We start from the raw sequence: 27,290 nt of genomic DNA on the forward strand, positions 1-27,290 counted from the left end.
TTGGCCATGTCCCCTCCCCCCAAAATATGACAGTCTCTAGGGGCATCATCTCTCTATTAGCCAATGGTGTCATTCTTCAGCTTCTCTCTTTTGTGGTTGGCCATTGTGTTGATCAGGGTTCTGAAGTTGCTTGTCTTTGCAGTATTGCTGCTGGTTTATAAATCATTCTCTTGGTTTTGTCCACTTCATTCTGCATCAGTTCATAATGATCTTCTCAGATTTCTCTGAAATCAACTCCTTTATTATTTCTGGCAGCACAATAGTATTCTGTCACATACTTACCCTGTAACTTGTTCAACCATTCCCCAACTGAGCATCCCTTAAGTTTCTAATTTTTTGCCAACACAAAAAGAGCTGTTTTACATATTTTTGTGTATATGGGTCCTTTTCTTCTTTCTTGTATCTTTTTGGGCACACAGGCTTAGAAGTAGTATTGTGAGGTCAAAGGGTATGCACAGTTTTATGGTTTTGGGGACATAAATTGCTTCACAGAATTACTGGAGTAGCTCACAGCACCACCAATAATGCATTAATATGCCTGCTTTCCCATATTTCCTCCAGCATTTGTCATTTTCCTTCTTTTCTACTGATCCAATCTGATGGGTCTGAGGTAGAACCTCTGAGTGATTTTTGATTTTCATTTCTCTAATTATTAGTGATTTGATTTTTTTCTCATGGCTATCGAGAGCGTGGGCTTCTTCCTCTGAATACTGCCCATTTGTATCCTTTAATCACTTTATCAATTGGGGACATCTTATTAGATTTAGCTTAATGTCCAAGTCATCAGGAGCCTTTTGGATTTTGCCCATTTTTCAGTATGCTGTCTATTCCTTCCAGCTTTGTGTCAACAAATTTCATGAGCGTATCATCTAGGCCTTTATCCAAGTAATTGAAAAAAGCTGATTATCCAGGGGGCAAGCACAGATTCCTGGGGTACACTACTAGTGACTTCTTGCCAAGTTGACAATGAATTATTAAGAACTATTATGAATCTGGTCATCAAACTAGTTTTGAAAGCATCTGAATTTATTATTGTCTAAATCATTTTTCCACCTTTTCCATGAAAACAATGAGATGCTTTATCAAAAGCCTAGCTAAACTCAAAGTAAACTATATTTTCAGCATTTCCATCATATACTAGTTTGGTAATCTTGTCATAAAAGGAAATGAGGTCAATCAGGCACAATACATACTTGATTGATCTATTCTGGGTCTTTGTACTTAATGGTTCCCCTTCTGGACATTCAACAATGGTCTATTTTAGAATTTTCCCTTTGGTCATTGATAAGGAATTAAACATTTTGTGGTACATGAATCTAATAGAATATTACTGAGCTACAAGAATTGGTGAATATAAGGAATACAGAGAGATGACTGACAAAGAAAAATGAAGTCGAACCAGGAAACAATATACACAAAGACAATAATAGCAAAAATGGGGGAAAACCTGAACTTGAATGTTATTTAATAATAATAATAATAATAATAATAATAATAATAATAATAATAACCAAGATTAGCCCATCTCATGAAATATATATAAGAATGCACCCCCTACTCTTGCTTACAGAGCCATGGCATTTTGCAGGTAGAAAGCTGCATTTACTGACGGACTTGGTTAATGTGTTGATTAGTTATTATGAACTGCTTTTTCCCACTCTCCCTTCTGTTCTTTTATTATAATAAAAATGGATTTCTGGGTTGGGGTAGGAAGAGGTATACTAAAATGGAGGTGATATAGAAAACAAAAGATAATGAAATGCAAAACAAATAACTCAGGATCTTATGGGGACATCTGGATATCAATTCAGAACAGGAAGAGGTAGGATTTCTTTTAAGGATTATCAGTTTGTAGCTGGCAGGAATATTGGTGATTTAGAGATGATTTAATGCAACTCCCTCCCATTATAGAGAAGGAAATTGAGGCCCAAATAAAGTTAAGTGATTTGCCCAAGGTCATAAAAATAGCAAGTGGTAGGACTATGATTCAAGTCTCATTCTTCTATTTCTAACCCCCCCCCCACTATTTTTTTTTTTGCTATGTTCTGCTGAAACATCCCTAGCATGTTTTTCTTCTTTCATATTCAAGGACAGGATAGTTTTTTTCTGATAACAATCTATTGGATCCAGAAAAACATTTTTCCTAATATTCCTGTTTTATATAAAAACAACTTTTTTTTCCCATGGGAAACATCAATGTATCACTTAGTGGTCAAATCCTTTTACAAGATTAAATAAGAAAGATGAAGCATTACCCTTATTGAAACCAACACTTCTAACCCATATTTGAATACACTGAGGATACCCTTCTTAGTTTTCAACTTGATTTACACAAAGTCAGGGAACCTGGGGCTTTAACATCCTAATTCTTTATTTCTGGAAATTTAGAGCTCACCTTGGTTTTCTGGAGCCATGTGCTCTAGCTTCCAAGAATAAACTCTAATACAACATTGACTTTTCAGAGAAGAAGGTGGAATCACGCTTAACTCAAATCGGTTAAGTTTATACCGATGCTAAGCAATGGGAATTCGTTAGCCCGTTTGCAAGCAATGGCCAAGCAGATGTGCCTTATAAGACATGATCCATTTATTTAATTGGCTATGTAGATGAAAATTGGTGGCATCCAGGTTTCTTTTCTATGACCCCTTTTTTCTTTTCAGAGGTAGGGAGCTATGGGTGGAATGTTACATCTTTAGTTGATTAGTGGATTAGTTTTTGTGAACTGATTGACCCTTTCTGGACCATTCCTCATTTTACTTCCCATTTTCCTTCACTTCTAGATAACTACCTTCTCAAACCATCATTTTCATGGCTTCTCCTCCCTTCCAAATGATTCCTTGACCATATAAGCATTTTTAGAGTCTAGCTTTCTAACCCCTTCTATGGAAATGGAAACTGACATCTTATCATTTTCCTTCTTCTTCCACAAAAGAAAATTAAAATTGGCAAAAATACTTCTAATAGGCTTTACCCAGTAGCATTCTATCATTTACTCACCAGTAGTAAAACGATTCTGATATGTATTGGCCAAGAAAAGAATGACTTTACCCAAAATCTGAGTACCAAATGAGTCATCGTTCCAAACACCAATATATCCTCCAACATAACTAGAGAGTATTTCCCATAAAAAGTGCCTAGCTTTTACTCTTCTCTATGCATTCTGGTTTTTTTATGTCTTTCAGATTATACCACATACTTGTAAATGCCACATTTGTAACCAAATGCAGGTATTTTTATGTTTCTGTATCTAAATTTGAAAGTGATAGATCTTATTTTCAGGGGATGGAAAATCCAAGTCTCTTGATCATTGAAAAGAGTTGATGCCTTTCTCAGTATGGGCCAGACAAAATAGCCCACAATCCTCCCCTTGCCTATTTTTAAGGCCCTACTCCCCTCTTGAGATCAATGGAGCAGATAGTCCAACTGACATGGAATTACCTATTTGTTCAAGTCATTTTGTATTTTTCCCTCCTTTGGAAGAAAAAAAAAAGTTTAGAGCTACAGAAAATATTTCAAGTGAAGTCATTTTCTTTCTACTCTACCCCCCACCTCTACAAAAAGTAGCCATCACTACTGCATTCCTCTTATCTAGAACAAATGAATGGAAATGATCCTGGTGTGAGGCAAGGCACAACGCATTTATTAAATGCAGATTATATATACTACAGACATACAGTACCTTTGCCTTTAGATGACCATGTGAAACCACTTGGCACTGAAACTGGACTTATGGCACAGCCAGTCATCACCACCAAAGTCTTCTATTAATCTAATGATAAGCAAGCCAAACTGGATGAGTGCCTGGCACATAGTAGGAACTTGGTAAATGCCAGCTGACTGAACCACTGACCCAGGAAATCCAGAATCCTTTACTGCCAAATAGTACTGAGGCTTTAGGTTACCTGCGAGTGCTGATGTGTCTTGTAATCACTAATTATTTTAAGCTGTGCAATTGAATGTACTGAACTAATTACAATGCATTTCAGTCAAGCTTGGGTTTGGCTTTCCTTCCCTATATTAATAGAGTTCTAAATTATAACTCCTCAATTCCAGCCCTAGCAGATGTTATGGTTACCTCAGTTTTACAGCCCTCGGATGACAGACAATTCACTGGATTTGGCCATAAGGATAATTACAGTGCCTTTGGATTAGAAATTTGGGTTCAACCCCAAGCTTGGAGTAGCAGGGGGTTACTTCATCTAAAATAAGTTTGTTCTCATGGGCTAGCTGCCTATACTGAGATTCCTTCCAATATGCTAATGCAAGGGATTTGATTGTAAGGCTAATCTCCTCTTTGAAACTGGTTATGGTCAGAAAAGAAAAAAGCTGGATTGCAATGAAACCTCTTGCTAAATGCACATGCCCTTCTTGTGTCTTTAATCTTTTTCTGACCAGAACAAGATGTTGAGTCCATTGAGCTCCAAAGAGCTAAGAACACCTAAGATGAAGTAAGCCATTTTTCCTTTTCTTTTCCTTTTTAAAAAAAATAGATTTGTGAATCCTTAGGAGAGAAAAAAAAAGCTTTCAAGCTATGTATTCCTTTTTGCAGAATTTTTATGAGTAACTCAAAGAGCACAGACTGCATTTTACATCAAGTGTAACTGTGTGACCTTGGACTTTTACAGAAGTGTTACCTGACCCTGCATTCCCAAAGGTTGTGCCAATGGAACCCAAGCTCTGATAGGCTCAGGTCAATTCCAGAAGCATTTCAAATACTGGGTTTGACCATGGGGATACAGGAATAAAAAGAATACAATTCTTGCCTTCAGGAAACTTATATCCTATTGGGGGGTGGAGAGGTAACATGTTATACACTAATAACTAAGATGGAATGATTCTGTTCCCTCTGAAAGACTTTCAGTTATTCTGAATATAATTTGTATGCACATAAAAAAATGTGAACTCCTTGAGAACAGGAATCACATTTTTGCCTGTCTTTATATACTCAGCTTTTAGCCCAGGGTCTGGCACATAGTAGGCACTTAATGAATGCTTTTGTTGATGTTCTGCTGCTGAATATGATGATAATGATGAACCAGGGAAATCAGGGAGTGGCATGGAGCTGAGCTTAGAAAGAAGTTACAGATTTTTAGAGTTGGAAGTGAGAAGAAGTACACCAGGTATTCACACCAGTGAACAAAAGCATAGATGTAGGGAATGGCAGGTCATGCAATGGCCTCAATATGTGAGTCTCCATTGAGCTGTAGAGGCTTCAGATACGTGGCTAATGATGATTGTCCATTGTTCAAGGACCAACCTAGCTAAACTCAGAGTACACCCTATTAAACCCCTGAAGAGTTGTGATGAGACCACATATCTTTAAGGTACTGAAGAAGCATTATCTGACTTTGGAATACATAAAAGAATCTGGGCATTTGAGGCATTTATAGAAGCCATCTGATTTTGCCAATTTGCACTCCTTGCAGCCCTGAAGCTAGATTTGAAAGAAATACTTACCATGGCACCATTCATAGGATAACAATGACTTGTTTCAAATGTATCAAAAAACAAAGGCCTATGCTATTAAATATCATGACTTTTTTCATCTGGGTACTCTTCTTTTTACTACGAATTTTCTTTGAAAGCTTAATCATTTGTTAAACAAAGTTAAATCAACATCATCTTCACATGAACATATGTCTTCTTTTTTAGGAAAGCATGGCTTTGCCCATTCGATGTGCTGTCTGGGGCAGTCACCTGTGGTTGTTCTAAGTTCTTCCATTATTTGAGATTTTAGTCGTATCATATATTAGTTATACCTAGAGACTAGTCCTAGTTCCCTTCTGTCCTTCTCTTCACTTGATATTCCTACAGTCACCAACTCCCAAGATGCTAATTGTGTTAGGAACTAAAAATTCAACTTGTATATAACAAGCAATATGGAAAGCTACATGTAACTCTTTCTGCAATCATCAGTTGTCTCTCCCTGAGCTTGGTGTTAGCACCCATCCATCCACATTCAACAAATTCTTCAGGGGCAGAATCCAAGCTTTCTATCTTTGGACTTCACAAAAAGAATTGACCTTTGACATCACATTGTTTGAGCTGGTGGTCTCAGTGGTTTGGTAGAAAACAGGTCAGGGTGGCTAGAGGTGGGAGGGAAGAAATAGAAGGATATTCATTCACCCATAAGATTTAAAAGCAGGGATGAGTGGGACTCAATCCACCTGACCTAAATGCGCTTCCATTCATACCTGCGGTCTTCCTTAGAAAAGCACTGGTCCACATCCACAGACAGGGAAGCCAGGGCAGAAACAGTCTCTGTTTCTTCTCGCTCTTGTTCGTGAGTGCCAGTCAGAGCACAGCCTGAATACCTCTCTACTGACTTCCAGTACTTGCCTAAAAGAAAGAGGCATCACAATTTATGGCTGTTTGAACCTGCAGAGAAATTAGCAGAACAATCACCCAGAGCCAACAAAGAGGGGTTGAGAAATTAAAAATCCCTATGCCCACCACAGTTGTGGTCTATGTAGAGGCAAAACACTAACTAGGATGGGGTTTTCTTCCAACAGAGCAAGCAAATAATAAGATGAGCCACTGCTTGTGGCCTGAGAGTCCATCTTCAGATTGATAGCTTGCCTGGCTGACAAAGAGGTCAGCTGTGACATTGGTTGGGGCAGGAGAGAGCTCTAGAGAAAGTGGGAGGTAAAGGCAAGATCAGAAAGGGAGATAAAAATGTCTGTGTCTGTCTATCTATCTATCTATCTATCTATCTATCTATCTATCTATCTATCTATCTATCTATCTACCTATCTATCTAATATTCTCTCTCACACACACATTCTCCTCTCTTCTCTCTCTCCCTCTTCCTCTCTCCCCTTCTTACAAAGCCCTAAAATAAGGGGAAATAAAACCCCAGTGTTGCTTGCAGGAAACAGCCCAGCAGCAGTGAGAGAGGCAGAAGAGTCAGGTTTATTAGTCCTGGATGTACTTTCTCCTCCAGCCTCAGGGTGTGACTGGAACAATAAGTTATTGAAAACTTTGCTACACAAGCACTCATGCATTTGGAGACCCATATGTTAAAAAGGCAAACACTGAGAGTATGTGTGTGTGTTTTTTTAGGGGGAGGGGACCATGAGGTAGGGACTCTTCATTACATAAAAAACATATCAGAGGCATAAAACTGAAGGCTCCAGGGCTGGTCTTCTTGAATGTCCAAAGGTATTCTTCCAAAAGCTGCTACAGAACCCGAAATCAAGCACTGGAGGGAAGAGTGCTTCTGACTACATGATGATCTGACCAATCCCATAGAGAAGCAGGTTAACAGAAACTCTGTGGTCCAAATCGTGAAGGGGGGATCAGGCGTGGCGATTGCTGCCTAGGGTAAGATAACATCACAGGTAATTTGACTCAGGTCCTGCACGAAGATGGGGGATGAAGGGACCTCAAAGAAAAACAGAGTTGTAGCTAAGTGAAACTGAACTAAGGGCAATTTAGGGGGGTATGACATAGAGAGGAGAGGTCATCAGGAAGAGTGGGGTATAGCTGTTTAGAGGTCAGTGCATTGGAGGCAGGATATGTACAATAAATGCAACACCACTGGAAAAGGATCATTCTTCTAAGTTCCAAGGGTTGTTTTGTTTTTGTTTTTGTCTTTTTTTTTTTTGCATCCCATGCCTCAGGAGGTGAGGTGGGGGTGAGCTGCACACCAAATTGAGGAAAAGCATGAAAGGATGCTTTTTTCCAGGGAGGAAGTATTCCACACGTCCATAGGTTATTGGTACCTTGGACAAAATTCCATTTGTACCATGTTAGAGCCCCAAGGAAGAGAATTTGCCTGGACAGAATTAGTGGCTAAACTTTGCCCCCAAAAAGTTTGTCCTTAGCATAAGCATCTTGTTTAGGATCTAGGGACCACACAGTTTCTCTCCCTCTCCCTCTCCCTCTCCCTCTCTTTCTCTCCCTCCCTCCCTTAGTATTCTTTTTCGTTTGACCAGTTCAGGTGAGGGGGAGAATAAACTGTCAGTTGCTATCCTCACCCCCTCTTCCTTATTTGTATGGACGTCTACTTTTGCACATGGATTATATGAGAAAATTTCCTCTAATTTCCTTTCCCTTACCCCTCAATGTATTCCTCTTCCCCTTTCTTTCCATTCTTTTTTTGAGACCATGAAGATCTAACTACCACTTTCAAGTCTTGTTTAATTGGACAACCTCTATGAACCCCGATGATGTTGGAGTTCAGAGGGAACATATGTATCATCTCCTCATATTTAAATGTAAGCACTTTATCGTTGCTTAATCTTTTCTCATTGTCCAGTCCTCTTTACATTTTTAAGTTTCTCTTCACTCTTATGTTTGAATTTCAGAGTTTCTCCTCAACCCTGTTCTTTTCATCAGGAATGTTTCTTGTTGTTATTTAGTCATTTTTCCAGTCATGCCCAACTCTTCGTGACCCCATTTGGCATTTTCTTGCCAAAGATACTGGAGGAATTTATCATTTCTTTCTTTCTATCTTTTCTTTTTTTCTTCTTCTTTTTTTTTTGGTGAGGCAATTGAGGTTAAGTGACTTGTATAGGGGCACAGAGCTAGTAAGTGTCTGAGGCTGAATTTGAACTCAGGTCCTCCAGACTCCAGGGCCAGTGTTCTATCCATTGTACCACCTAGCTGCTCCTTGGCATTTCTTTCTCCAACTCATTTTACAGATGAGGAAACTGAGGCAAATGGGATCAAATGACTTGCCCAGGGTTACATAGCTTGTAAGTGTCTGAGGCTGGATTTGAGTTTTCCTGCCTTCAGGCCTGGTACTCTGTCCATTGGGCTGCATAGCTGCCCAGGAATACTTAGAAGTCTCCTATTTAATTAAATGTCCATCTTCCTCCTGTAGCATTGTATTCAGTTTTTCTGGATAAATTATTCTTTGCTATAAACCCATATCTTTTGCCTTCTGGAATATAATATTCCAAGTTGTCCACTCTTTTGTAGTGTTAGTTATTAAATCATGTTTGATCCTTACTGTGGCTCTTTGGTATTTAAATTCTTTCTATCAGGCTGCTTGTGGTATTTTTTCTTTGATTTGGAAGCTCTGGGATTTTGGCTATGCTGTTCCTAAAAGTTTTCATTTTGGAGTTTCTTATGGAAGGTGTCCAGTGGATTACTTTTATTTATACTTTGACCTCTGGTTCTAAGAAGTCTGAGCAATTTTTTTTTAAAGATTTCTTGAACTGTGATATTTGGGTTATTATTTTTATTTTTTTTTTGGTCATAGTGTTCCGATAATCCAATAATAGTTACTTTTCTCATCAACCTGTTTTTCCAAGTCATTTGTTTTGGCTATTGAATACCGTCTGTTTCCTTCTGTATTTTCAGATTTTTTACTTCATTTTAATATTTCTTGTTGCCTCATGGAGTCATTAGCTTCCATTTGCTCCATTAGAATTTCAGGGTGCTTCTTGCTTGGGCAAGGTTTTATATCTTTTCTGCCAAGCTATTAATTCCCTTTCCAGTTCTTTCTTCCATAGCTCTCATTTCTCTTCTATTTTTTTTTCTCTAGTGCTTTCAGTCTATTTATTTTTAATACTTTTTATTTAAACTATATTCTTGCTTTATCTCTTCTAGGAATTCTAATCAAATTTGTGCCCAGACCATGTTTTTTTTTTTTTTTCTTTGAAGCATTGCGTGTTGATGTTTTGGAATCATGGTCTTCATCTGCATTTATGTCTTAAATGTCTCTGCCATCATAATAGCTCACTATCATGGGGTTCTTCTTTTTTGCTGTTGTTTGTTTACCCATTCTTCCAACCTATTTCCTGACTTCAGACTTGATATTAGTGCTGGAATCTGTCACACTTCTGGAGGGGAAGTATGGGCTGATTTTATTGCTGCATTCTTGGGGGTACTGAGTGTTATTTTATCCTAGGATTTCAAGGATTGGCTAGAATCCTGCATTGCTACCAAACTAGTCAATGCTCCCAAACTAGTCAAATCCAGGGCAAAATCTAATTGTTGTCTTCTTGGCCTAAACTCTACACGTTTTTTTTTTTTAACCTGGGTTTGAGTCTGTGTAAGAGTAGACAACTACTGAGTAGACTCCACTCCTATTAGCCAGCTGGAAAATTCTGTTGGTTCAAAGCAGCAGAATTGTAGTGTCCTCTTTGGTCTGGGATTCCTGCCTTGTTCTTTTTCTGCGGGCTAAACTAGATGCTGCAAGTGATACCTTGCTCTGAGCTTGGAGTCTGAGTCACCTCATTGCTGTTGCTGACTTTTGAACTTCCTCCTTTCTCAATACATTGCCCAGGACCTCCCTTCCCAGGAATGCCAGTCCCCTGTGCAAGTGGCCTTTTCATTCTGTACTAGAGTTTCAACCCAGAATTGAGAAGTGGGCAAAAAAGCTGCCATTGGCACAGGTCCTGTCACGTTACCCTGGTAAAATCTCAAGATGGTATAGGACCTCATTGTGCACTGGTGCAAAACCTTTTCTAGGGTGTTGAATTGCTTTCTAGTTTGCTCCTATCCCAACCCCATTTCCAGTGTCTACAAAACTTCCTGTGAATCTCACTGTGAGGAATTTAGCTGTACAAATGACTCACTGTACCTTTTCTTCTAGATTTTATCATCAAGATTTGTTATGGTGCCTTTTCTCGATCTGCCGGAGGAGTGTGTAGAGGGGAACTGACTATATTGCTTCCTACTATTCCATGATCTTGGCTCTGTCTCCTCCACAAAGTCCCTCTTCATTGTAAAATGTTTCCTTATTCTCCCCATTAATGCCTCTTGCCAACAACAAAAAAATACTTTGTCTATATTTTGCATAGACTAATTTTGTGACATGTGGTCTCCATCTCTTCCAATAGGATGGGAGCACCTTAAGAGTAAAGACTGTTTCATTTTTGGTTTTGTACTCCAGCTCCTAGCCCAAGGTTTGACAAAAAAAATGTTTCTTATTGTTTAGTAGTTTTTTAGTCGTGTCTGATTCGTGACCCCATTTGGGGTTTTCTTAGCAGAGACACTGGAGTGGTTTGCCATTTCATTCTCTAGATCATTTTACAGATGAGGAAACTGAGGAAAATAGAGTTAAGTGACTTTCTCACAGTCACACTGCTAGTAAGTGTCTAAGGCCAGATTTGAACTCAGGAAGGTAAGTCTTCCTGACTCTGGGCCTGCCACTCTATCCACTGAGCCACCTAGCTGCCCTTGACAAAAAGTAGATACTTAATAAAGTATGACTAATTGATTGCTTGATTGATTGCCTCCACTAAGCAATAACTACATCTGAGTGGGGAGTCTATGAGGCCTCAAGTACAACCAACCAAGACTCTGCAAGTTCACATATGACACCAGCAGTTTAGATATGAATCCCTGGGAAGGTCTGCCGTTAATGGAAAAACACAGAAAGGGCGCTGCCACTCTTGTTCCTCATGGCAGCAGTTGAGAAAGCATCTGGTTTTCTGCTCTGGGCTTATCCACCAGGTGGGGGGCTGCTAGCTAGAGGGAAGAAGATCTTCTGGGCTGGAAACGGAATGCCCTCACTGGGAGCTCCGGCATTATTTATTTTACATATTTCTAAAACTCTGAGTTAAGTTTTATACCATATTACTAATACACTCCAACCGGATATTTGTTCTTACCATTCTCTACAAAAAATTAGGAGAAATTGAAATCAGGTATCTTACGCAGCTATTTTTGGTATGGTGGTAAGCATTCTTAAGCCAAGGATAGAGATGATGGCAAAAGATAGAAGAGATGATTTTCATTACATGAAATTGAAAAAAAAACTTATGATCAAATAAATGCACCATGATAAAAAGGGAAATAATGGTATCTTTTTTTTGGGGGGGAGAATTAGTATCCATTAGTATGAGTCTGATAACAATGATTCATTTATCTGTATTCTTTTTATATCATCTGGTATATACTGATATGTGTTCTTGTTGTCTCTCTTATTAGAATGTAAGCTCTTTGGGAATAAAGATAGTTTAATTCTTTGCATTAGTATCTTCAGTTCCTAACAGTGCCTGGAACACAGAAGGTTAATTAAATAAATGTTTGATGATAGATTGTTAGGCAAGTAACAGAAATACATCAACCCTCAAGCCATTCCCTAATATGTAAATTGTCAGTGGATATGAACAAAGAGCTCTCAAAAGAAGAATGCTGAACTATTAACAAACATATGAAAGATAGTTCTAATCCACTAATAATAAAAAAAGTGAAAATCAGAACAATTTTGTGATTCTATCTCATACCCAGAAAACTTGAAGAGATGACAAAATGTGAGAATAATCAATGTTGAAGGGTTTGTAGAAAGACAGGACAACTAATGTTCACTCTTAGTGGAGCTGTGAATTGATCCAGCCATTCTGGAAAGCAATTTGGAACAAAAAGCAAGTGATGAAAATGTCCATACCCTATCGCACAGAGACTCTACTGCTAGAATATATCCCAAGGACGTAAGTAACTTTTAAAATTGCCTTATCTTCATCAAAATATTTATAATATTTTTTGTATTAGCAAAGAACTGGAAACCAAGTACAAGTTGTAATGCATGAATATAATGGAATACTACTATGTTGTAAGAATGATGTATGATAAATACAGAGGAGTGTGGAAAGTCTTGTGGGAAATGATATAAAATAAACAGAACCAAGAAAATGATAAAAATAACAGTTACAAAAATGTAAATGGAAAGAAGTACAAGAAAACAAGTGAAACAAAATGGGATCAATTGATAATAACCAAGGTTGGCTTCAAAGAAGAGCTATGAGAAGACATCTCCTTCCCTTCCTTTAATGGTGGCAGGGAGGGCGGCTGGAGGTGTGGAACAAAGGTAAATCATATTAGTGTTTCTTCACTTGTTTATGTGTTTTGCTAAACTGTTGATTTTTTTTTCTTCTTTTATCTCTGTTACAAAGAAACAAAGGATGGCTCAGACAAATATGGAGATACAGATGAAAAACCAAAATATATACATGAAAATTCATTCACAAAAGTTTTTTATCTCTTGTGTTCTTAAGTTAGAGATGTATCAACATCGTACAGTCAATGACATAAAAGGGGGGGATTTCCTCTTAGAATGAAGGCAGAGAAAAAGAAACTGATCAATATCAACCCTGGAGCATGAAAAGTAATCTGGGTTCCACCTTTGTGGGGAAAAGCCAAAGTAGTGTCATAATAGTGATCATTGAGTCTCAAAAATATCCAGGTTGCTAAGACTTTCTTTCAGGGTGTTGGGTCAAATACACAATATGTGGGGCAATGCTTAAGGGACAACATATTCCCTGGCCCTACTATGAATGGGCTCAGGCATTCTTGCAGAGCCTCTAAGTAGCACAGTTCAAAATGTGTTTTAAGGAGTACAAAGCACATTCCTCCCACTAATGCTCTGAAACATCTCTTCTATGCAATCATAACTTCATTTTCCAGGCAAGTCTCCAAAATGTGGAGGGACTTACTCCTGATGGAAGTATAGTATGGTGGAAAGGGAATTGAATTTGGAAGCAAAAGATCAGGGCTTGAATCTTCTGTCTGTCCCTTGTTCTCTGTGAGAATTTAAACAAATTGCTTCACTGCTCTAGGACTGAGTTGACATCTCATCTGCAAAATATGGACTCTGGACTAAAGGATTTTGGAGTCTCTTCAAGCCTCTAAGTCTTTGAGATGATGAGGAGGAGGAGGAGGATCTTCTGGCTTCAAGTTCATTTATCCTATTTTCCACCACATCCATGACACCACTCCTCCCTTGGCACATTTAAACAAGATTCAACTTAGCCAAATTTGAATGATATGCCACTTCCAGGAAGACCACTATGAAACCAAAGTTTAAAATCTTACTTTAGTTGTTTTCTCACAATTGCTAAGATGTGGTCACAAAGGGAGGGGATGGATCTGGAGTTTCTCTTCCTGCTCTCCCCATCTCCAACCAAGAGAATGATAGATCCTCAAAGGCAGGGATAATTGTGCTTTTGTCCTTGTATCTAAACACCTATCTGTAGGGGGATTGGATGGGCCATAACAATTAAAGCCCTCCCTGTCCTCAAATCTGACTTTCACTTACCTTTGCAGTCTTATTCCATCTAACACTTACTGCATGACAATCCATTCCAGCCAAGACACCTCTCTTGTTATACTCCACACATGTCGTTCTCTTCCATCACCTTTTCTTTGCACAGACTATTCTCCATGCCAGAACACACTCCATTCTCATCTTACTCTTTGAACCCCTAGCTTCCTTCCAAGCAGAGCTCAGATCCCATGGGGCTTTTCCTGTTCCTCCCAGCCAATATTCTCTTTGTTTTAAAATTACTTTGGATATACTTTGCAGTTTAATCTTGCTGTAATGGAGAGCCAGCTGTGAAATCAGGAGGCCCTGCATTCAAGTCCTGCCCTTGATACATATTGACTTTACAGCCCTGGGCAACCTACTTAACCTCTCTGTGGCCTAGGACGGAAGTAATGCTATTAAGACTAAACACTGCAGATCAGGTGGCACTCTGCAACTGGATGGGGAATTCTGACCTATCACTGAAAGGACCTGGAATTGTGGCAGGATGTGGGAAAGCCCCCATGGTCCTTTAGATCTCCTGAGAGTCTATAATGGCAGCAATTCAGCTTCTGGCTCTTGGTGGTGTGCTCTTGGCCATGACTCTCCAGTTGACATAATATGATTCCAGTGGGGAAGGGAAAGAGGATTTTTCCTTTCTCCAGTTTTCATGGCAACATTACCCACATGTCAGCTAGTGCAGGGAGCTTGTCCCCTGACTTCCTTTGTCCCTTTTGTATGTTATTTCCTGATCTTCAGAGAATTAGCATCTCAAAGTGTCTGGGTCCAGGACTGGATGTGCCTTTGTGAGTTTTAAAGGCCTTGAGGTCCCACTATAATTCAGACAAATGTAGGCACTGCGTAGGGCAGTAGGTATGTGGGCAGGGGGAGGGGGGAGAAGTGACTCCTTGGTAATTCCTTTGGCAATTATTTCCATATTTTTGGAGATATTGGCCACTAATAAGTAGAGGCCTGGCCCAAACCTGGCTGTTTCACCAGAAGAGTTGTATAGAGAGTGCTGAGCTGAGGTGAAATGCAAAATGCCTAATTAGCAGTATTGTAAATTGCTTTATGTTCTAATGAGGTTAAGAATGCAGAATGGAGCAGTGGGTACAAGTTAAATCACTTAATTATGTTTAATTTGTTCTTGTAACCTGTACTTGTGAGCTTTCTCTGGTTAATATTCTTTTTATAAGAAGGAAGAAATTACCCATACCATATTTCATTCATAGTCTAAATTGTGTAGCCCTTTTACTTCCTCTTTGTGGAGTCCTATACAGCTAAGACTTAAGCAATTTCTCTTCAGGACAACAGGGTGGGTATCTTAAGGAGCTAAAGAGTAGGAGACAAGGGAAGATCCCCTTGGGTTTCAATGCCTGGATACAGAAGAGGAACTCTACTCAGTACCCAGAGCCCCTGTGGTGACCCAGTAGCACTTCTATCAATGGTAGGCTTATCCTGATGAAATAACAAGTCGAATCCAAGTGAAAAAAAGGATTTGACATATATTAGTCTATATGTGTGCTCTAACTCTCCAACAGGGCACAAGCCCTTTGAAAGAAAGGATTGTTTTGTATCCCTGGCACCCAGCAGAGGACCTGGTACATAGTAGGTACCTAATAAATGGTTATTGAATTGAAAGCTAATGTCATCTGTCTCAAACACAATTGTTCCAGAGGAGGAATGAGTCATGGGCTCTATCCAACCCACAGTCAAAGACACAATTCACACTTTGAGCTCTGGCCTGGCTACAAGTCTCTCCAATCGATAGGGAGCTTTGGGGCTTAGAGTATAATGAGCACTTGGTGAGTGTGTGGGTCAGTGAAGAAGAATCATTTGAAGGTTGGCTCCCTCTCAAATGCATGCAATCCATTGTTAGGAAATGATATAAAACACAGAATTTGACATGGGTTCTGGCAGACGCTCCACGAACAAGGCACATATTTTGATATGGATAATGAATTTAGACACTCCCATCTCTAGGTATTAAGGACAAATACATTTGGAATAAGGACATTCCAGTACTTCTGGGATCAAGGAAGGCTGCAATATATATCCAGCTCCAACCCCATGATTTATGGGTTGTCTGAGGTGGGATTTACCATGTAGAAACAGATGGACAAGAAGCTCTTATTTGTTGGTATGTAACTTATACCCTCAGCCCACATGAGAAATGAATCATGGTTGAATATTGGAGACTCCAATGGGTCCTATCCATGAAATAAAATATTAACATTCTGCCCCACCATACTCCTCAATCAGTCAACATTTATTAAGTGCCTACTACATGCCAGGCATTGTACTAAGTACTGGGGATTAACAAAAAGAGGCAAATGGTAGTCCCTGCCTTCAAGGACCTTACAATGACTGGCACAAGAGATATATTAAGAATCGCATCATTACCTCTCCCCCACCTCCTCCAGCTTGTACTATATCTTTATCTTTATTCCTGGTACCCTGAAGAGAAGATTTTTTCATATTTCAGTATTTTTCTTATAGACATATATATATATATATATATATGTATACATACACACACACACGTATTTAACCACCATTTACATATAGTGGAATAGTTCTTATTGATTTTGATTTTTGACAGCAAAAGGAGACAGGGAGTGGAATGGCAACAAGAATTTATTAAGCATTTACTATGTAAAGGCACAGCACTATATGCTAAAGACAAAGGGGATACTGTGGACTTCACCCTTTTCCCACACACTTTGGATTTTCCCTCCTACATTCTTATGTTTGGAAAGATTTCCACACCACTTAGGCATGGCTGACATTGTATTGGTAGCATCCACATGAGCTCATCCAGCAATATAGACATAACAAATAAATGGCTGAGTCACGTAGATTTCTTTTCAGAAACAGAGAGGATAGAACACCAGGTAATTGCTACCAGAAATCATGTAAAGGTCATCTTTAAAGAGCCCAAACTTTTTGTAAGGGAATGATTAAAACTGTGAAATAGATCTCTATAGGCTATAAAATATAGAACCAACAAGTTACCTAAAAGGTAAAATCAAGTGGCTGGCATTTGTTGAATTTATGAAAGAGAAAAAACTAAAATCTAAAACCCAAAGTATTTTCAATTATTCGAGAAATAAAGCATATTATCATGGTGGCATCTTCACAGATCAAATTGTTACCTATAGTTGCTCAAACCTAACAATAATCCCCTAAAACATAAGAATAATGTTTTTGACAGATATTACCACACGGGGAACTCACAGCCTCTGATATACATGGAAGGAAAAACTCTCAAAATTTCTATGTGTAGGCAAAAAATCAAAACCTTGTGGGAGCAAAATGAAGAGTATCTTCCTTGTGTTCCTACTTGTTACTAGAGTTGTCACAGAGATGCTTTCAGGGAGCCACCTGCAGAAGATGAGCCCACCTCCCAATGCTTTTATTGAACTACAAAATAAAACATTGCAGTTGACTGCCCAGTAATCCACTGAATATTACACATGAAAGAACAGTAGAAAGATAGTGGCTTGTCCCAAGACTATTTCTATCTGAACACCATCAAATATGATTTAGAAAGAATGGAAATAAGATCTATGATAATATTTTTTCTGGTTCTATGGTTTCAGTGGGGTTGGAAAATTCCAGTGTGAGAACTTCCCACCAATTCATTTATTTTTTTTGCCAATTGTTGCCAATTCATCTGAAAGTTATGATCTCCAAGATTTGTTGGGGACACTGAAAGGTTAAGTGACTTGTCCAGGGTCACACAGCCACAATATATCAGCGGTGGGACTTGAACCCAGGCCTTTCTCACTCCAAAGCCATCCCACCTTTCTATCCATTATGCCTTGCTACCACTCCTCTGCCTCCTCCTTTTCCTCCTTTTTTATCATTATCATCATCATCATCATCATCACCATCATCACCATCATCTTCTTCTTCCTCCTCCTCCTCCTCCTTTTCCTCCCTTTTTATCATCATCATCATCATCACAATCATCACCATCACCATCATCACCATCATCACCATCATCTTCTTCTTCCTCCTCCTCCTCCTCCTTTTCCTCCCTTTTTATCATCATCATCATCATCACCATCATCACCATCACCATCATCACCATCATCACCATCATCTTCTTCTTCCTCCTCCTCCTCTTCCTTTTCCTCCTTTCTCCTTTTCTTTCTCCTCCTTCTCCTTCTCCTCCTTCTCCTTCCTCTTTTTCTTCCTCCTCCTTCTCCTTCCTCCTTTTCCTCCTCCTTCTCCTTCTCCTCCTCCTTCTCCTCCTCCTCCTCTTCCTTTTCCCCTTTCCTCCTGTTCCTCCTTCTACTTCTCCTCCTTCTTCTCCTTCCTCCTTTTCTTCCTTCTTCTCCTTCCTCCTTCTCCTTCTTGTCTTCCTTCTTTTTCTGTGCTTACTATGCACTGTTTCAAGTACTGCAGTGGCAAATAGGATACTTAACTAGTCCTTGCTCTCCAGCAGCTAGTGTCTAAGAAGGGAGACAAGACTTGTAGAAAATTTCATCTGCAAGTTAGAGTCACATAGACATATTCCATGGTTCTTGGGATATAGCAACAAGGTAGAAAATAATGCCTTTTATTTAATGCCATTCATTCGATTATTATTAATTGAATGCAATGTCTCAGAGGGTAAGTGGAAGAGGAAGGGCTAGAATCCATATCACTTCTTCATCACCAATTCCATTCTACCACACTGGCTCTAATATACAGAAAGCGGAGGGTGCTATGTACTGTGGGGAAATACAGAAAGATCCAAACTGGCCTAGTCCTTATTTCTCACTCCTGAAAGATAACCAGGGTCTGTTTTGATGCTTAAGCCAAGCCTAAATGCAGGTGAATTGATGTGTATGCATGAATAGTTAGTCCCCCATGATTATTCCATCTATAGACTTGGCAATTTGCCAGAGTGAGTAACATGGTCTGCTAGGCCAGAAGAAAGGAATGTCCAAGCTCCTGGCTGTGTTGCTAGTTTGTCTCTTTTGGGGCAGGGTTGGTTGGTAAAGCCAATGGAGAGGGGCCAAGCTGTTTCCAGGTTTTTTTGTTGAGGTGCTGGTATAGCCTGTTCTTAACTCTGCCAAAGAGTAAGCAGCTGGCTTCCCAATCCCCAGAGCTAGTCATGTCTGGCTGAAGGAGACTGGGCTTTGAGGATGAATGGCAGTTATCATCTTTACAAGGAACTCAGCTTCCATTTCTCAATGTCTCCCTCCCCCTACTCAAGCAGGGAGCATTTACATTCGACAGGGAGAAAATCCAGATTGTTTCTAAGCAGAAAGGAATTTGTATACATTTCTGCTTGGGGAAAATTGTCAAATATTCTTACCTTCTGGGAATACATACAGAGTTGAAAGGGTCGCTTCCCTAGGCAGGCATGCAGCATGGACTGCGTAAAGCCTCCCAGGAGCCTTGCCCAGTTCCATACCTCCACACTGAGATGGACACAAACTCCTTTTCTCTTTCTTCCCCCTTTCCTCCATCCCTTTCTGCCTTTCCAGTCCTTCCTCTTTTCTCTCTATTCCACTCACTCTCCATTTTTCTCTTTCCTGATCTGTCTTCATTCCCTTCCCCCTCACTCATACTTTGAAGAGGAAGCGTGTTGCTGGAGTTGATATCAAAGACCTGAATGTTGCCTCTGGAGTTGACTAGCTGTGGGATCACGTGTAATTTAACTGACCTTTCTGAGACTTAGTTTTCTTATCTGTAAAATAGATCACTGGTTTAGAGCAACAGGAAAGCTTAGAGGCCAGTGCCCTTGCCTTGTAGATAAGGAAACTGAGGTCAAGAGAGGCTAAAGTCTTAGGCTTACATCACATGGGTGAGCAGGTGTCAGAACTAGGATTCCTATCCCATCTTCAAAATCGAAACCCAGCTCTTTTCCTAAGGTTAAGAACAATGAGTGTTCCTATTTATAGAGCAAACATGTTTTCTATATATTAACTCTCATCATCTCATTTGTATTAATACCTGTAGAAGTTGTCAGTCATTCAGTTGAGTAGCTTTTTTTTAAAGCACCTAGTAGATTATTAGGCACCTACTAGGTGTGCTAAACCCTGGGGATCCAAAGAAAGGCAAAAGATGGTCTCTGCCCTCAAGGGACTTACTGTTTAATGGGAGAAGCGAAACATGAACAACTATGAATAAAAAGAGATATTCAGGATAAATCCCAGAGAGCCAGCAGAAGACAGGACCTAGCAAGTCAAGTTTGAGGTCAGATTCAAATGAGATAATATACATAGAAGACTTTGAAAACTTGAAAGCACTAACTAAATGTTAGGTATTGGAATGTGAGTGAGTGGATAGGTTTTTATTAAGCACTTGTCATGTTCCAGACATTGTGTTAAGTGTTGAGGTTTCAAAGAAAAACCAAAAACAGTCCTTACCCTCAAGAAGCATATATTCTAATAGTGGAGACAACACACCTACCTACCCACCTACACACACACACACACACACACACACACGCACACACACACACACAGAAATACATATACATATATTTATATGGAATAGAAAGGAATGAAAGAGGATGTAATAGAAAGGAAAAACACATATTAAGTTCTTAGTTGTGCCAAACACTGTGCTAGGTACTCAGGATACAGATGGTAAAGAGACATCCTGTGCTTTCAAAGTGCTCACATTTTAATTGGGAGGTGAAGCATGATGGAGGGTTTGAGTTCATGTTCAGTCCATGGAAGATGAAAAGAGCAGGTTGTATTTTAACAGGGAAAGCAGAAGAGCAGGTGGTAAGGTCAATGTCCTTGGGGGATAATGGCAAGGCAGATACTCTCCTACCAAGAGAGTAATGGTTCTAAGGGTTAGAGTGGAGTGGGGCTCTGGGATTCTTCCAACAGTGGAAGGGATGTGAGTGTCAGCGTTAAGCTGACAGTGGGTGTCTTGTGTCCTGGTGGGAAGTGCACAATGGGATAATGAAGGTTGGGTTGGGGGAAAAGAAAAGGTTGGTGACTCGCTTCAGTGCCAATAGATGCTGCTGCTCCATCTTAAGTCCACTAGTTGTTAGGATGAGGAGAGGTGGGTATTATCAGGTTCCTGTTTCTCTCTGGATGGGTTGACTAGGAAACCAGCAAAATCAATCAATCAGAATCATTTCTTAAGAACTTCCTGTGCTCCAGCCATTGTATTAAGTGCTGGTGGTACAAAGAAGAAAGCAAAAACATCACTGGCCTCAAGGAGCTCACATTCTAATGGGAATCACTGGAGAAGTGGAAAGAAATGAAAACATATTGATATAGCAAACAAATCATGCACATATTGCTGGATGAGGTATATGAATCAACTTAACACCACATATTGAGATGTTAAGATGATAAGGGTGTAAACAAGTAGGGTTGATTTAATTAAAGTCACATCTCAATTAACCAAAATGCTTGGTGGAAGTAGGTCTTCTGTTTAATTTTTAATTTTCTGGCTAACTATGAGTAAAGTAGGAAATCTTTGAAATTGAATATCTTCCCTAAATTAGTACATGGACTCACCTGAAGTCACCCAGATTCTCTGATCAAATCCAGCCCTTATAGGACCCTAGGGTGAAACATCTGGACCCACAAGGGGCCTTAGAGGTCATCTATTCCAACTCCTTCATTTTACAAGTGAGAAAGCTGAGGCCCATAGTGATCAAGGGACTTGTCCAAAGTCACCCAGGCAATAATTGATAGAGCTGAGATTTAGATTAACAGTCTGTGACTACAAAGTAAAAAAAAAAAATGGGTCTATCATGCTGCCTTACAAATATCTTGGGCCAGAATCTAGAAGGAGTTTATGAGAATTAAAATGGTAAATCTGTACTCTAAGCCTCAATCTCTAACCCCACCATTCCCTAACCCCTGATTCCCATTTCTTCTAGAGTGCTAAAAACAACCACATTATCATCAGTGCTTTGGCTAGGAAGATGGATTAGTTGGAAGTTCCAAATAAATTGATGGGTTTTTTTCTCTTTCCAAATAAGTTAGTGGGTTGGTTTTTAGTGCCCAAATGCAGAGGAGAATACTGGTTTCCATTGGCATCCCAAGGTGGGACGGTGAAGCTATTGTGCTGTCCAGGGTAAACTTGTTTTTAAAATCACTCCTTTGGAAATAGGGGGCATTCTGACCTTGGTGAATGTTGTTAGATGTGAGCTCCTCTTTGTCCCAGCTTCTTTGGTTTTAGGTAGAGAGTCTGAATCCACAGCCCCAGCAGAGACAAACCTTCACTGAAGTAAAGTAGGGGAAGGTTTTATACCCATCATTAGTCTCTACAGTCCTTTGTTCCATCACAGGGAGCCCCAACTCCTCATGCATTCATGGGCTTTGGAACATGCATCTTGGATCTTTAATTACCCATGTGTTTGAAAACAGGAAACTCTTGATTGTGTAATCAGACCCTGGGCCTGAAGTAAATACCAAAAGGGAAATCTGCCTTGGAGACCTGGTGTGTCTGGGGATTCTTTCCATCTCAAGAATATCTGGAATGATATGTTTCTCTCTAACACTCACACCATGGCAAACCTAACCCAACCTAAGAAAATCAATTTTAAAAAATGCATTCCTAGGGAAGGGTCATGAGCAAGTACAGGGAAGGGGCATTGCTTTCATTTAGATTAATTCTTCAGAACCTGAGAGTGAGACCAGGATTCTGTCAGATTTGTAAATATGGGGGAGGATGACAGGTGAAATGTGCTAGGGCTAAGAGGGAGCTGGTTATGGACCCTAGTGGTTCCCAGAGCAACAACATAGACAAAGGGTTGACTGTTAAGTGCCAAAAAGTATAGCTTGCCAGTTAGCAAAGTACTTTACCTACATTATTTTATCTGCTCCTCACATCAGCCCTACAGGCACTGATCTCACCATTTTATAGATGATAAAATTGAGACTGAGACAGATGAAATTACTTGGATATGATCACATAGCAAGTAAGTCTAAAAGGCAAGATTCAAACTCAAATCTTCCTGACTCCAGCCTCATGACTTTGTCCACTGTGCCACACAGCCTTTCTAGAGGAGTATCCATGGCGGTAAAGAGTGAGAGAAAGACAATCAAGAGGAGGTAGTGGGGCAGAGGGCAAAAGGTGACAGGTAGAGGTCATTTGTAAGTCCAGTGTTTGTAGCTGGGCGGGGGCGCATCTGTATATTCCAATTGCCTCTTTTTGCTCAAGTATAAAATGGGAATAGTGATAGTGCCTTCTTCCAAGGTTGTTGTGAGGATCAAATGAGGCATCTGCAAATCATTTACCACAGTGCCTGACACACAGTTGGTGATGAAGAAATGTTCATTTCCTCATTCCCTTCCTGTCTTCCTCCCTCCCTCCTTCCTTTCTTACTTCCTCCCTCCCTCCCTCCTCTTTCCTTCCTTCCTTTCTCCCTCCTTCCCATCTGTCCTTCCTTCCCCCCTCCCTCCCTCCCTTCCTTCCCACCCTTCCTTCCTTCCCACCTTCCTTCCTTCCTACCTTCCTTCTTTTAATATGAGTCTATGAAATCAGCCCAGCAAGCTCACATCTACACTGAAGGTTGGTAGAATGTAAAAATATTTAAGGAAACATCTCTGGGTCAAAAAGACTGTATGGATATGCATCTTTCTGAATGGGGTAGAAACAAGGATTCTGATGGAGTTTGGGACTTGCCTGCATTTTAAGAATAATGGGAGCACCCATTATTCTTGTTCTTAAATGTGACAGCACTTTTTAAATGTTATTGGATTTGAGCCTTTCAAGAACCTTGTGAGGTAGACAGTAATAGGTGGTCATTTTCTCCATTTCTATCAAGTATTAATAAGCAATCAGGTGCCCTGGCTTGGTAAGGCTCCCAGGTGCATAGCTGCCTATATATGGCTATGGACAAAATATGAATAGCTATTACATGTTTTGTGAATTACTGTCTGTCAGTTTAGTAGAAAAAAGAAGCTGCTCCCCAAAGAAATTCCTGCTTACTAACTTGGAAATTACATGCCCCATGAATTTTGGAAAGAAGCTAGGACCTGAATTTTCCCATTTTTCCTGACTATCTGGCTTGGCCCTGGTCATATCCTGGGGCCCCATTGACTGACCAGAAGTGGGGTCACTTTAGACAAGCTAAGAAGCCACTAAGGAGGTAGCAAATACAGGAAAAAAAGACAGTTCCATGGTCACTATTTCATTCACCTCCTTGTGCTTTATTTCCTCCTGAACATTGCCACCTGCAGGCTCCTAAAAAAAAAAGGCTAAGTTGATAACCATACAATGACTTGGATTCCACTTCATTTACTTGTATTATCTCCTTACCACGGCTAAGCTCAGAAATAGAAAAGGGTCAGAAGGAAAGGGGTGATGCTGCCATAGGGTCTATGAACACAGGCAGCTGCCAGGCAAGGGGCCAATGCTAATGAGGGACTCAGGCACCTGCACACCCTCAGCTGGGGGGCTCCCCCTTCCAATCAAAACTCACATACAGCCTGTCAGCACCTCTCCGTCTGCCTGGGGACTCAGCTCTCTGGGAACCCCACTGAATGGTTCCCACATGCTTTGGGGCCTGCCTCAGCATATTCTCATAGTTTTCAGATAGCACAAAAGCACCCCTTCAGAACCCAGCTGGAGATGGGGTGGGGAGCTGAAACCGGAACACCTCCCCAGACTTAAAGGAGTCATAGAGTGGGGGATATGTGTGTGGGGGTGGAAGACTCATAGTGAAAGGAAAACTCTGCTGATAAATGAAATGTAACTTCATTAGCCATAGCCAAGGCATTGAGAGTTGGTCTAAGATCTTAAAGAAGTAACGACAAATCATAAATCCTACACACGCTAATTGGAAGATCATGCAGTTCCATGGAAAGAGCACTGATTTTTGAATCAGAGGACCTGACTTGGAACCCTCCCCACCTCAGTTATGAGTGTGCTCTTGGGAAAGTCCCTAGGTCTTCGTTTCCTCATCTATAAAATGGGGTATTTGCACTATTTGGCCTCTAAGGGTCTTTCCAGCTTCAGATTGATGATACTATGAATTCATTTTGAAGGTCAGATCATACTCTTCCACTTTGAAACAACATACACAAGGCTTTTCCTGATTCTCCCAACTGCTGGTGCCCTCCCTGATACCCAAAACATTTCTTTGAATATATTTGGTATTTAGTTATTGACATACATATTGTCTCCCCCAAAAGAATGTAAGCTCCTTGAGGACAGGTAGCATTTGACTTCTGTCTTTTTATTACCAGCACCTAGGCCACTGCTTGGCGTACATTTGGTACTCAATGAATGCTTTCTGTTTGGTTTGATCCACCTTGGTTTGAGATACAAGGATATAAAAAGATAACACGATGGCACAGTGGAAAAAGCTCTAGACTGGAATCATGGTTTCCAATTTCATTCTGGCTTGTTCCTCACGGAATCTGCTCAGGTCATTGACCTTCTCTTGGTCCCTGTTTTCTCATCTTTAAAATAAGGATGCTGAATGAAAGATTCTCAGGCTCCCTTCCCCCTCAAGTCTCTGGTCATAAGACCAGATTTTAGAACTCAAGCAGAGTGAGTGGTAAATGGAAACAAGAATGAATAATAATAGCTAACATTTATATAGCTCTTGGTATGTGCCAGGCACTATGCTAAACCCTTAATAATTACTCAATCCTCACAACTCTGAGAAGTATTGTTTTCATCCCCATTTTACAGTTGAGGAAACTGAGGCAGAGGTTAAATGACTTGCACAAGGTTCCACAGCTAGTAAGTGTGTGAAGCTGGATTTGAACTCAGGTTTTCCTGACTCCAGGCCTAGCACTCTATCCGCTGACTTATCAAGCTGCCTTGACTAGGTAAGAGATGGGATGAGAGGTGGGGACATACATCTGATATGAAATCGATGAAACTTGGTTGAGTGGTGGGCAGACTTGTTTGTTTGTTTTGGCAACATCAACTTTCTCATTAGCCCAACCAATTTACCATTCCCTGAGAATGAGTCCATAATGATAATATTGCAGAGGGTCCTAGGAGAGCTGAGTTTGGGAAGAGATGAAATGGCCATTAGACTAGGACGGGAGGTGGGAGACCCGAATTCTCAGTACTACTCTGTCACTAATTAAATTTAATTCATTAAGATTATAGTGTGTTCAGAGCACTGGGATGGCTTTTGAGGACATACAAAATTTCAATAAGCCACAGCGCCTGCCTTCTTGGAACTTTCCACGTGATAGATAATATCTACTCACTTTTTTATGTAGCTTAAGATTTAGAACTCTAACATCATAACTTTTGAGCTTGGTAACTTTTTCAAAATCAAAATTGCATTATTTTTGGAGACAGGGCAGCAACACTGTAAAAGAGTTGGATATTAAACAGAAACGGGAACCCCAAAATTATGATCTCTGATGTGTTGTGTTAACTAATGATAGCAAATTGTTGAATTTTTTTTTGCTCCTGCAGAACACATTTGGTGGACCTTTATGGTAAGCTTAATAATAATATTAAAATCACTAAGCATTAATAAATAAGAATAAAATTATGGATAAAACAAGAAATTATTCATAAAAAACAACTAGGTGGTGGATTGAGTAGAATGCTGGATTTGGAGTCAGGAATACCTGAGCTCAAATCGATCCTCAAACACTTTCTAGCTTTTGGATCTTGATCGAGTTACCTCTGCCTCAGTTTTTCTATTCATCTATAAAATGTGGATAATAATAGCATCTACCTTTCTGAGTTATGAGGATAATAGCTTGCTTTTATATAATAATCCAAGGTTTGCAAATTGCTTTACATATTCATCCTTTTTTAGAATTAATCATTTAAAATATTAATAATTAGTAATAGCTAATTATTACCAATTATTTTAATAATGCCTAGCACACATATATACAAAAATATAGGTATGTACATACAAATATAAAGCCCTAATGCTTGAAAATTGCTTTACATGTTAATCCTTTTTGAGTATTAATCATTTTATTTATCATTAATAGTAGCTGATAACAACTATCAACTATTATTAACAACAGCTGGCATTTATATGCTGCCTTAAGGTTTGCAAAGTGCTCACATAGATTATCTCTTTGATCCTTTTGGGAAAAGAAGCCCAAGAGTCATCCAGGAAAGGCATACACCAGTGGGGTCACAGTCTGAATTGTTGGAGGCAATCCCCACATTGATGAGATCAGAGCTCCATTGGAGTCTGTAAGTTATGAATGCATGATAAGTGATGGCTGGTATCCAGTAATGTGAGAAGATAAATGATTTCCTCTTCATAATGGTCAGGCCACTTAAAAGATAGAGCATTTCTATTCTCCCCTCATTCTTCCATGTAACAAAATGCTTCAGTGGTAGGAGTGGAAAATGGAAGGATTTGGAATATCAGGAAAAGAAGATTCTAAATGTA

General features: G+C 39.7%; 1 protein-coding gene across 11 annotated transcripts in view; it reads right to left on the reverse strand.

The window, feature by feature from the left end:
- HDAC9 (histone deacetylase 9) overlaps positions 1–27,290 on the reverse strand; it is a 698,100-nt gene that overhangs the window by 19,151 nt on the left and 651,659 nt on the right. For 10 of the 11 annotated variants that reach the window (XM_027872084.1, XM_027872079.1, XM_027872078.1 and 7 more), the window contains one exon: positions 6,195–6,339. In XM_027872084.1, coding sequence (XP_027727885.1) covers positions 6,195–6,339 — 145 coding nt within the window. Of the gene's footprint in view, positions 1–6,194; positions 6,340–20,953; positions 21,037–27,290 lie in introns of those variants that run through there. The other variant, XM_027872081.1, reaches the window with a different exon arrangement.

The sequence above is a fragment of the Vombatus ursinus genome, unplaced genomic scaffold (genome assembly GCF_900497805.2).
Source record: "Vombatus ursinus unplaced genomic scaffold, bare-nosed wombat genome assembly UNPS02014799.1, whole genome shotgun sequence".
NCBI classification, from domain to species: Eukaryota; Metazoa; Chordata; class Mammalia; order Diprotodontia; family Vombatidae; genus Vombatus; species Vombatus ursinus.